At 31.4% G+C, this 11793-nt stretch overlaps 2 protein-coding genes across 2 annotated transcripts; one reads left to right on the top strand and one right to left on the bottom strand.

Moving 5' to 3' along the window:
• Nucleotides 1-1042: 1042 nt before the first annotated feature.
• On the bottom strand, nt 1043-5480 carry LOC129000664 (uncharacterized). Its single transcript, XM_054427626.1, has 5 exons — nt 5307-5480; nt 3181-3339; nt 2413-2474; nt 1999-2109; nt 1043-1237 (listed from the first exon to the last, which is right to left on the bottom strand). The coding sequence occupies exons 1-5, from the start codon at nt 5419-5421 to the stop codon at nt 1043-1045; spliced, it is 642 nt and encodes a 213-aa protein (XP_054283601.1). The 5' UTR covers nt 5422-5480.
• A 1282-nt stretch (nt 5481-6762) lies between these two features.
• LOC129001641 (uncharacterized) lies at nt 6763-10452 on the top strand. The gene is made up of 4 exons (XM_054429009.1): nt 6763-7072; nt 8115-8261; nt 8723-8969; nt 9929-10452. The coding sequence occupies exons 1-4, from the start codon at nt 6798-6800 to the stop codon at nt 10427-10429; spliced, it is 1170 nt and encodes a 389-aa protein (XP_054284984.1). The 5' UTR covers nt 6763-6797; the 3' UTR covers nt 10430-10452.
• Nucleotides 10453-11793: the final 1341 nt, after the last annotated feature.

Raw genomic sequence — 11793 nt, 5'->3', positions numbered from 1 at the left:
GTGAAAAATGTATCATTTTAAACTGAATATTTGGATGACAGTATGATCATATATATTTAGTAATAAATAATATTTTTTAAATATTTTAAAACAACAGGATTTGTCATTTATCAAAATAAGATAAATTATAAGTATCAGATTACGTAACATTATGATTGAAAAGTGTTTGTAAAATCGAAGAAGTAAATTAAATCACTTATCCTTTTCTTGCACAGTTATTATTTATCCTAGTGTCGCTAATACATAGACTTAAGACAAAGCAAGCAGACTTCTCATTCTTCTCACCCTTTTGTTGTATCAGAAAAGAAACACAGGTGTGAGTTTCTTATCCAGTATCCTCAAGTATGTTTACGGTAAATAAATAATAAGTTAATGTGAAATGATTAAATAAAATCATTAACTCACTCAGCAGTTTGCCGATAAAAAAATTATGAAGCTATTTGCGATGTTCTACTTTTCAACTTATAACATTGGGCCTTCGTGGTTTTTCATTTACTTTTTTAATAGTCTTCTTAACTATTAATAGGCCATATTCATACAGCAACAAATACCCTTGGTTCTATTTAAACCTTTATAGAGTTTGGGAGATGATCTCATTGTTAAATGTCCAGTGTATACAATTCAACAGTTGAATAATAGTTTGACCCAAAGATGAATTGCTGTCATCAAAAACGTCAGTAGTCCAACATAATTTAATTTCACCAGTTTGACTGTGCAGGAATATCCAGAATATCCCAAGATCAACATTTGACAAGTTGACATATGCCGTAGAAGCCAATCTATGAATTTGAAAGGTTTTTGACCTTGAAATAAGTAAACAGCTAATTATAATAAAAAATTTAATTAATAATCAAAATTTTAATTAACAAATTTCTCAATTATATTGAGGTTATTTACCAAAATATTTCAAAATTTACTCAGTTATTTAAATTGTGTTAAAAATGTTGGTAAAGACAATAACAATATCAGAATGGATTGTTTCAACTTCTTTGTATTCTTCTACCACCCCTGCCAGCCGTTCGCAACTCAATCGGAGAAGATATTACCCTTGGAGTAGTTTGTTGAGTCCCCAATGTTCTGTCACTAATTTGGTTAGTATTTTTTGAAGAAACAGGATTTTTTTCATCGTAAGCCGTCGGAGTCTGTGCTCTTGGTTTTTGTCCTTTCCGAAGTTCATGGAACTTTGGTATTTGGCTGATCGGTACAATCCGAGCATGATACGTTTCCTCGCACTCGCCTGCGCCGGCCGTCAAAGAAATCAGACTGGAGGAATTGTCCGTCGACTCGCTTGGATGTAATTCGTAAGAAATGTTTCTGCTTTTTTCACAATGTGAATTAATTACTTCTGTGTCTTCAGGACTACAAGTTACTGACTTTGCCTCATTATCCAAAGATGTATTTTCATTTTCCACAGTATTTGTTTTATTTTCAGTTCTAACATCCTCCTTTCCCCACTCCATCTGATTATTTATTTCTTCACTTTTCTGTGTCGGTAACAAACTAAGAAAAAAGTTCAGATTTTCCGTAGTCATTTTTGTCTCTGACAATATTTCTAATAATTTAATAAGTTTTTCCAACAATCTTTCAAATTTGGATCCATCAATGTCAAGTTTAATGATTTCTTCTACTACTCGATTCACCAATCTTTGATATTTATCTTGTTGGCAGTATGCATCACGGGGCTGTAAATAATAAATAAGTTAGCCATTTCATTTCATTGAATAGGGTTGTTAAACCTAATATTTTGATGGTGCATTACAATCATTCCTACAAGTTCTGAGTCCTACTCAAGTCCTGTAGTCCAAGGGGTGGTAAAATATGAATGTTCACTAATGTATTACATTAAAGTAAAAAAGTGTTGTCCAATATTTTCATTTTCCTTGGCACTTTTTTAGATTACTACTATCATGCTACTATTAATTATTCAACCTGTTTTCACTGACTGATACTATCCAAAAAGAAAATTGACTTACATTACTGGAAGTTTAAAAACATTACCTGACTCATATGTGTAACTTCCTCATGTGTCAATAGAAGTTGGCTTTCCTCAGCTAAAATCGGAGTATCCATGCTTTCTTGTGTAAGTAGCTTTTCTCTAAGGTTGGCTACCTGAAAGGCAGAACAATTAATGAAAAGTAACAGGGAAACACACTATCCCTGAAAATTAAATTACGGTATGTGAAATGACTATTTATACTTAGGATAAACAACTATCCAAGATTTTTTTTATAATGAAGAGTATTGATATTTCATTTTACAAAGGTATCAAAAATATGTAAGCTAAAGGAATGGTTTATCTGTTATGATTGGATTTAATAACGCTGAAAGATAAAACATATTCTTGTTTAAGTTCTCTATTTATTAAATAATTATAATTATAAACTATTATTCTTGTGTTGTATATTCACTCACCTGCTGTTGAAGCTCATGAAGCCGTTTAGTACTTTCTTTCAATGAGTTTTCCATCGATGTCACTGAAACAAGAAACACAATTTATTGTTTTTTCTTGGAAGCTAATTACAATTCTTCATGTCAAAACTAAAGGATTGTTTTTTTCTTCCTGTTATTATTTTAGTAAATTCAATTTTCTTTTGTATAGCTAGACCATTTGGTACTGTGCGAATGGAATGTAGGTATGCTGAATTTCTTCTTCTAATAGGCCAATCAACAATAATAAGTGAATAAATGAAACTACTGCAAGTAAAGACTATTCATCTCTATAGCCATGGATTCAGATAGTTAACATTTCTTTTTATGATTTCTGTTCAAATAGTAAATTAAAAGGTTAAGTGCCTGGTTAATTGTCAATAATCTGTTTTATAGTCTGTGACCAAGGTTTCAAACCTAAAGGTTCATTTTCAACCTGCCTACAAGCTACACCATGTGACTGATTTTCAGTACCTATTACAATTTGGCCACATATTTGTTAAATGTGTTTTTCAAAGTTTTAAATGTATTTGACGACTCTTCCACTTCTACCTGGGATTTCTGTTATTTCTCTTCTTCCCCAAGGATGAAGAGGATTTTTCCAACCACTTGGTTTGAAACCTTGGTTGCAGATTTAAAAAAAGGATCACTGACAGTGCAAAAGCATTTTAACCTTTTTATTTTCAAAAAACGTGATCTAGAAGCCAAGTATGTTTAAAATAGTAAATACTCCAAACAAAAGTATGAACTCACAATGTGTATTGCTAAATGATCGTCCAATCAAACCACAGAAGAGAACTCCAGTAACAAAACCGCAGAGGTTTTCCAGAATTTGCCACAAGATTTGGGAATGAAAGATGTTTTTTATATTGCCAATTGGTTTTTCTTGAACAATTTCAATTGTTCCCCAAGCTGGAAGATAAAAAGTAATAGTTTGTTAATAATTTCTCATAGGCTAAAACAAGAGTTTAATTTTATTATTTGAGCTGTGTATTAGTTAGTACTGTATATTTTAAAAGCAAACTGATCAACGACTTGACCTGGTCATTTCCCAAACAACTAAATTCAAAAGGCTGCTTTGATCGAGGAATCTACCTTCCTATAAATATAAATAAGAATCATGTGCAGTTTTGTGTCAAATAGTTTTGAGATTACCAATATCAAATCCATATATAGCCTACCGGTACCGGTACTTTTAAATAGATAGTAGCAAAAGTAAATGGTTACCGTAGGAGATTAGTGTTAATTGATTGTTATCAAATTTCAGCTAATAAGTTCCAAAGTATGAAAGGCTTTCAATGTTCTTTTTTTTAATAAATAAATGTATTCAGTATTTAAACAACTCTTTAGAAAAATGTTGTCTTAAATATTATGGTTGATGGTCATTATATAAATACCACAGAAAATTAATTCTAAGAGAGAAAACCCGTTTCAATGCATTAATAAGTCCTTAAAACCATCTTGATTGGAATTTATTACATTTGTTTAGATTTTTTGTTTGTATTTCGTTGTTATTTCCTCACCAGCATGACAACCCATCATAAGGCCTGTTAATTTTTGAAATTTAAAATTCATTTTTTACTTTCTCCCCCTATACCATAGTATATGGAGAAAGTATTGTTTTCGTCAAAATTTTCGAGTTTGAGTTTTGAGTGGATATATTCGTTTTGGGTCCCCCTGGACCCAAAAAAGTGGTTTTCGAAGTGATGTCTGTGTGTGTGTGTGTGTGTGTGTGTGTCTGTGTGTCTGGATGTGTACAGAGCTAGAGACTACACCTGTGGTCCGATTTCGATGAAATTTGGTATGTAGGTTCTAATCCATAGTATCTCCAGGCGTTTTTTTCATTTTTTTGAAATTTTGATTTTTAATGGGGATTTTCCCATAAAAACCCATAAAAAACCGGAAAAATCGGATTTTCTCAAAAATGGCCCGAACGATTTTGATTAAAATTTAGTATGTTGTAGCCCTTTAAATTCTGAACAAAATGGTACAAATCCCATTTCTGTAAAAATTACGGTTCAAAAGTTATGGAAAATTATGTTATTTTCCCATAAAAACCACATAAAATAACAAAAAATAGGATTTTAGACAAAAATCCAGTTTTGATTTAACATAGTAGGTTATGGTCCTTACAATTTTGATAGTTTTTTTTCATATTATAGAAATTTTGATTTTAGATGAGGATTTTCCCATAAAACCCCATAAAATAACGGAAAAATAGGATTTTCCCAAAAATGGCCCGAACGATTTTGATAAAAATTTAGTATGTTATAGTCCTTTATATTCTAAACAAAATGGTACAAATCCCTTTTCTGTAAAAAATACGGTTCAAAAGTTATTGTAAATTATGTTATTTCTCCATAAAAACCCCATAAAATAACGGAAAAATCGGATTTCCCAAAATTGGCTCGAACAATTTTGATAAAAATTTAGTATGTTATAGTCCTTTAAATTCTGAACAAAATTGTACAAATCCCATTTCCGTATATTTACTCTCACCGTTTACACATGATAAAGGTTGTTGACAAACTTATGGGAGAAAGTATGTGTCAGAATGCTGATACCGTTTATTTGCTTATTTTTTAGCCTATTTTTATTGATAAAGGGATTCTGCACACCTACAGGAAATATCTTTCAAACTGTATACGTAGATTTTCCCTACGATGCACACAAGCTGAGAAAAAAGATTTTAAAGAAATATGCTTGCCCAGTGCTCGATTTGTAGGGGAACGCAGTTCCGGTACCTCTCTTTAAGAAAGATAAAAATTGGCATAAATAGTTACAAATAACATTAAATAGGTTACAGTTCCGGCACCTTAATTTTTTTTAATCAACACTGTGCTTGCCTATTAATAGATAAATAGATAACATATTCTTACTTCCTGGATTAACCAGTTTGTGATTATATTTCTTGAAAACACTTGGATACATGTAATAGAACACACAAAGAAAAACCATAATCATCACGGAAATAACTGACAAAACCTTAAACATTTTTATAAAATTACCAAATAATCTTAAATGCTTTACTAACCAATACTAAAATATTTAATGCCTATTATTTGTTTTTATTTATGTACAAATACAAACACATTGTTTGAAAACCATGTGGGTCTTGTGAAGCAGTATTCTTCAAGACATTCTTCAATATCTTGATTACAGTACCATTGATTTTAGATAGTGAAATAAACATCTATCTTTATTGACCAGTTGGGTTTTTTCTACTCCAAGAACATTTGAATGAGCCACTCCTTGTGTGCTATTATTCTTACAGTTAACTTTCCACGTAATCATGTATAGGGACATAAAATATACTTAATTTTACAACAAGTTGCTCTTTTTTTTATGGCATGATTTAAGTTGATGAAAAAGATTTTTTTTATAGGAGCACACTTTGCTGTAATTAAACACACTTTGTTGTAAACTGATTTTTTTCCTTTTTGTTCTAATGCTGGGTATGACTTTAACATAAGACTTAAAGGGTTACTTCAAGGTCTTGTTAATAAGGTTGGTTTTTCAAGGTTTTGTAAGTTTAAATTAATAGGGTGTTCATCTGTCTATAAGAAGACGAAGATGACCCATTTAAAATATGCATGACTATTCTTAGTATACCAAGCAAGTTGTAGCTATAGATTTTCACATTCTATCAGTATCTGTTAGTACTTTTAAGTAGCGATACTTTTGGAGTTAAGACTACATGAAAAACCAAAGAGTATAGAGATTGATTATTGGATAATAAAGTAGACATCTCATCTATGAATCAGATGTTTCAAATTTCTTATAAAAAAAAAATAGTTGTGTGAGCCAGGTATAGAATGCACTAGTGATAAAAGATACTATACTTAATATTAGTATTTTTTTTTTTGCTGAAATATTAAATGGGTGATAACTTGATATAGATCACAATAAGTGGTTCTATCAGATTGACTTGGTGAAAAAGTGTGTATTCTACAGAAATCAGTAATTTACATCAGCACAATCTGTTGGTGGATCACGTAAACCACAGCGACTTTGATTAAAACCATAGACAAAAAGAATTAAATATAGACCGTCAGCCGTGCTGCGGTTACCATGGTTACCATAGGTTCCGGCGCACACCGCTGTAGTTTACGTAGCGCGTACGCCATAAATACATGGCGCTCCAAGCGGTGTGCGCCAGAAGCTATGGTAACCGCAGCACAGCTGACGGTCTATATTTCATTCTTTTTGTCTATGTTAAAACCCTGACAACTTTAATATCAATATTTAATTCTGTTTGTCTATGCTATCAATATAGTCAAATGGATAGGTGTACTGACCCAGCTGTCTGTCAAACTGTAAACACAAGTGTAAACATAAAATTACAACAGTAACTTATCTACATACTCACCATGAATAAGAAACACATTCAAAACTTTCCTTCCCCATTATTGAGTAGAATATTTTCATACGTAGATGAGAAAGACTTGTGCAATAACGTTCCGTTTGTGTGTGAGAAGTGGAAATTGGCTTCTTCTCACTCGCTGCATGTGAAGAATGCCTACTTTGAAGGAGAATCTGTGTCCGCTAAAGATATATGTTTTGTGCTTTCCAACTCTCCCTCGTTAGATTCAGTTACCTTGGTTTCCTGTCACAACTCTGTTCCAATATTAAGGCAAATTAGCAGGTAAGAATTTACTTATTTAGCAAATAGTGCTAGTTACCAACCATTATGTTATTTTAAAAATCTATGGCTATCGGCTATGTTCAGTATCAATTCATTGAAATTTAATTCTAAAAATGTGATAACAAAAATAATCTAAACATTAACCAAAGCAAGTTGGCATGGCTTCATCTTTGTTGTTGAATATAAAAGGTTTAAATGGAAATTGTTCACAATAACCTATTGTCACACAATCACAGACTGATTCAGGATATTTGTATTTTTACTTAAATTTTCAGTTAAAAGACCAAATAGCCTATAAGTTACAGCATTGTATGATTTTTGTCTTGGAATAAAGATTGATTGATTTGATTTGATTTGATATCAGTGAAAAACTAGTGCTAACTAAATGTGTCAAACATTCAGGAACTAATAACAATGGCAAACATGTTTTACGAGACAGAAAAACAAAGCGTCTAGCTTGCTGACGACAACGGTTACTTGTTCCTTTTAGAAAGAGGAAAAATGCTAAAAATAACACTTTTTTGTTCCATATATGTGCAAGTATGATTACATATACTGTATTTTGATATTTTGAGGCATTATTTTTGTCACACTTTGTACAATGAGTACAAGTAATAGGGGGTGTAGTTAGCATTTTTAAGAAAGTCCACTATTTAAGGCTGAAGATGCAATTTACATACCACCTAATTAATGTTGTGTATTGGATTAGAAGATCAAGGTTTTTAGTACTGATTGGTAAACAAATGTATTAGTCATGAAGAATGAGTTTTGTGTTTCCTCTTGTATGCCAGAAACATTTAGATGTGTATGTATGAAACCTAAGAAATGTTGGTACAGCTTACAAAAAAAGTTAGCCTACATAGGAATGTATTTTTTCTGTAAGTTGTGTTTCGGTGGGAGGACTTGACTAACTAAATCGAAAAGAAAACACTGTTCAAAGGTCTTATGTTGATTCCACTGTTTTGGCAGTATCCTTATTTTCCAAAATTGTAGAAGGTGAATGAAAGATGACAGTTATTTAAAGCTTGTTTGGGGTTTCCAGGTGCAACAGAAACATTGAAAAACTTATTTTAAAAGAATGTTCATCAAATGGTGATATAATTCCTGAAGACGTTCTCATCAACATTCTGTGGTCGCTACCGCAGTTGAACACCATAGAATTGTTCAACACTAAGTTCAGGTCACACCTGTGAGTGTACTACATTGTAATATAAGTGAAATGGGTGAAATGGTTCTATTAGTGCAGACAAAAGTTAACATAAAATTAGCCCATCATATCCATAGAGCGATTTTGGAAATGAAAAAGGTTAGTTGGTCAAAGGAGCCTAATATAACCAGGAAATCAATAATATCTTTTAAGATGAGTTATTAACGATAATGCTGATGTTTATTTGCACATTCCTATAAAATAAACTAGCCCATGTTTTTCTTATGGAATGTGATTTACCTTATGTTTCCAAGTTTTATGTAAGTACAGAAACGTATTGAGGGATGGAATAACATTACTTCAAAACAATTCAAAATAAATTGTATTCAATATAATATTAATAAAATATAGTCATGCCTGAATGAGTAACATTTTAATACCTCTCAATTGTTACATAAACAAAAATTACATTAACTGCGTATTTACAATATCAACTTTTACAGGCTTTTTGAACTGCTAGCAACACTTCCGAACATTACCAGCATAGATCTGAGCCTCAATGAGTTTATAACCATGGAAGACCTGATGAGGTTGGTCCACAACAGTCATATAACAGAGTTCAAACTCTCAAGGAGATGTGAGAGGCCCAAGATAACAGATGAGGAGTTTGTTCACCTCATAAGAATGATGAGTCCACGACTTGTCCTTCTGCATTTAGATATGGGAGGAGTAGGGGGCAAGGTTTACAATGTAAGGTTTGGTTGCGTTTCAGATATTCAATAGGTAGTTTATAAGAAATTCAGATTTTGAAAACAATAATTTATGAGGATTGATTTTGAAAGGAAACTTTTAAAATTATCTTGAGTAAACCATTCTTGACTAATTTTTCAAAAGAAAATAAAGGTTGAACATCTGGTTTCTCTCAACCACAATTACAATAGTATTGATAGTAATATGAAAATCCCGCACCTATAAAATGGCCGATTCAATAGAAACACTAGGAACACAGAATTCGGAATCCATAAAACAGAATCAACGATAAGATTTCGTTCCAATCTAATTACATACGACATGCAATTAAGATACTGGATGAAGGGACAGTTGTGAATGAAATTATCAGTTGATTGGGGAATCTAGGCGCGACGTCATCACTGACCACGTTGATCCTGACCGACAGTCTAGACACAACTCCCGCCTGATTACGTTGTCCTGTTGGCCTACCTTTTCAGTTTTTTTTTTTTTTTTTTTTTTATCCTAAATGTTCCTATTTCACTTGTTTGTGTTTTGTTTATTTATTTATTATCAATTGACGACCTTTGAATGAAGCGAGAATACATCTTTAATAGCCTGAAGATGACTCATATGCGAGTTGAAACCGGTACCAACTCAGCTACAAACAGGATCGCATAAATGCAGGTATTTACACCAAAACTAATTATGGTCTTACCAGTCACCAATTCACTCTTTGATACTGAAACCATCTGCTTTTGGAAAATTAATGTTTATATATAAGTTATGGTTAGTTTGAACTCGCTGGCCAAGCACAAAGGACTAAAGACAAATCATATGAGTAATTATTATATTACAAACAGTAGGCTACTTTCTTCTTGCCTCAGGAGAAACTTGCTGAAATACTAGGTTAAACTTGACAGCTCCATTGACAAATTTTCTGTATGTTTATGGCTCTAAATTTTTTAATTAATTTTCAGGAAATCCTCAGCTGCATCAAACTGGTTGATCTTAAACTCAACAATGCATTGAATCTAAGTAAATCGGTTTTGAATCAAATTCCTCACCAGTTGAGGAAGTTAAAGCATTTAAGTATTGAAGGTCCAACTCATGGCCTGAACAAAGATGATTTTCATGTTTCTCTTTTCATAAACAATGAATTTGGAATGAAAATCGAGAGTTTAAGGCTTGAAAAATGTGATTCCTTAAGTAACAATGAGTGTTGCGACGTGGTCCAATCTTGTCCGAACTTGGTGGTTTTTAGTTTACAAGGATGTAAGGGTGTGAGTCTTCAGGGTATTGCAGAAACGTTAACAAAGGCTAAAAAGTTAAAACATTTAAATATTGCTTTCTTAGGCAATGTGTCAAATGTGAATATTCAGGACTTTGGTGAGTTAAAAGAATTGGTTATTGATGAAGCATCACTTAAGAAAATCAATATTTTGGGCCAAAATGAGGAGCTGAATATCGTTAAAGTGTGATTGTTCATCTTTTTACTTTTTGCTTTGAGATTTAATAAATATATTATAAGAAACGATTTTGTGTCTGTGGTATCATTAGTAGTACTGTAGAGTTTATAACATAACTGTATAGTTTAACTAAACGTTTCAATCAATAAATATAATTTTTATCCAAGTTAAGGTGATAAAAACACAAAACCAATTGAAAACACAAAACAATTTATTAACAAAACAACAGTCTTTTCATAACAAAGTCAAAAATTATTTTAAATTAAGCGGACATAACAAACGACACTCCCTAAAGTTACAAGTTAGCAGAAAAAGGAAAAAATATTATGTATAAAATAGAGACTAATTTGCACCGTCCAAACACTTAGGAATAATTGAACATTGAACTAATAATTTATTTTGGTGAAATATTTCACCATAAGATAGTTTGAATGTGGTGTTATTTAAAGAAGCAATAGCATCTTTCCCTAAGAACTTAAATTCAATTCTATTGGGAATCTTAATAATATCCCAATTTAATTATGTATAGTTTTAATTACATCTAAATAATAAATCCCAACATTATTCCTGAGAATAAGACTAAATCTATTTCTTCAACTCTAATATTATGTATATAGATTTTGCTACAGTAATATTATTGCATTTAACTATATTAGTTCAACAACAAATTTCTACTTTATAAGGAGGTTTTAGAGCTACATAATTGTGTTGAGAATTGAGATCAAGAAAAATAATCGTTAAAAAAAAAGTTTTTTGGGTATTAAATCCCTACTTTTACAACAAATAAACTTTTAATGGGGTTTTAAATAATAAACAAACATCTAAAAACAACTAAAGCTAACTTACTACTAATATACTATCATACATACACAATATATTGGCACAAAAGCATTTGAAGTTCTCTGAACTTAAACTAAAAAAAAAGGTATTTGGCGAGTCTTGAACATGATTGTAGAGCCTAAAAAAAGTTATCATAATCCATAATAAAAATCCCAAAGTACCCATGAACTTTTGAGAAAAACTACAAGTCACACCCGCATAAACGATGTACTTAAAATGTTTGTTATGACGAGAAACCTTGCGCAAAACTATCCATTATTTCATAAATTGCCCTTTAAGGTCGTAATTCCTTTCTAAAGGGAACTTTCCACATACTTAATGTTAAAAATACCTCAGCTGTACTTATTTGTTTGTTAAGGTGCGTTTACACTATGTAACAAAGTTTTAAAACAAAGTTACCTAACATTGTTTTGTAACTTTGTTATGTAACAATGTTTTAAGAAAATGAAAAAAACCTATAACATCGTTTTACAACATTGTTGTAAAACAGTCTTATAAAATAAAGTTTGATAACAAATGTTTACTATCTTTTTAAG

This window comes from Macrosteles quadrilineatus, unplaced genomic scaffold (genome assembly GCF_028750875.1).
Source record: "Macrosteles quadrilineatus isolate MER2022 unplaced genomic scaffold, UCM_ALF_1.0 Scaffold_8__2_contigs__length_117827958, whole genome shotgun sequence".
Taxonomy (NCBI): domain Eukaryota; kingdom Metazoa; phylum Arthropoda; class Insecta; order Hemiptera; family Cicadellidae; genus Macrosteles; species Macrosteles quadrilineatus.
Note: the sequence above shows the minus strand (reverse complement) of the source record. Positions and strands in the feature narration are given on the sequence as shown.

Excerpts from the sequence above, each read along its gene's own strand:
- LOC129000664 (XM_054427626.1), bottom strand. The coding sequence starts at position 5,421 with ATGTTTAAGGTTTTGTCAGTTATTTCCGTGATGATTATGGTTTTTCTT. Across the intron at positions 2,475-3,180 it reads ATCATTTAGCAATACACATT|TGACATCGATGGAAAACTCA; the intron begins GTGAGTTCATAC and ends TTCTTGTTTCAG. Across the intron at positions 2,110-2,412 it reads TTCATGAGCTTCAACAGCAG|GTAGCCAACCTTAGAGAAAA; the intron begins GTGAGTGAATAT and ends TCTGCCTTTCAG.
- LOC129001641 (XM_054429009.1), top strand. The coding sequence starts at position 6,798 with ATGAATAAGAAACACATTCAAAACTTTCCTTCCCCATTATTGAGTAGA. Across the intron at positions 8,262-8,722 it reads ACTAAGTTCAGGTCACACCT|GCTTTTTGAACTGCTAGCAA; the intron begins GTGAGTGTACTA and ends CAACTTTTACAG. Across the intron at positions 8,970-9,928 it reads TAGGGGGCAAGGTTTACAAT|GAAATCCTCAGCTGCATCAA; the intron begins GTAAGGTTTGGT and ends ATTAATTTTCAG.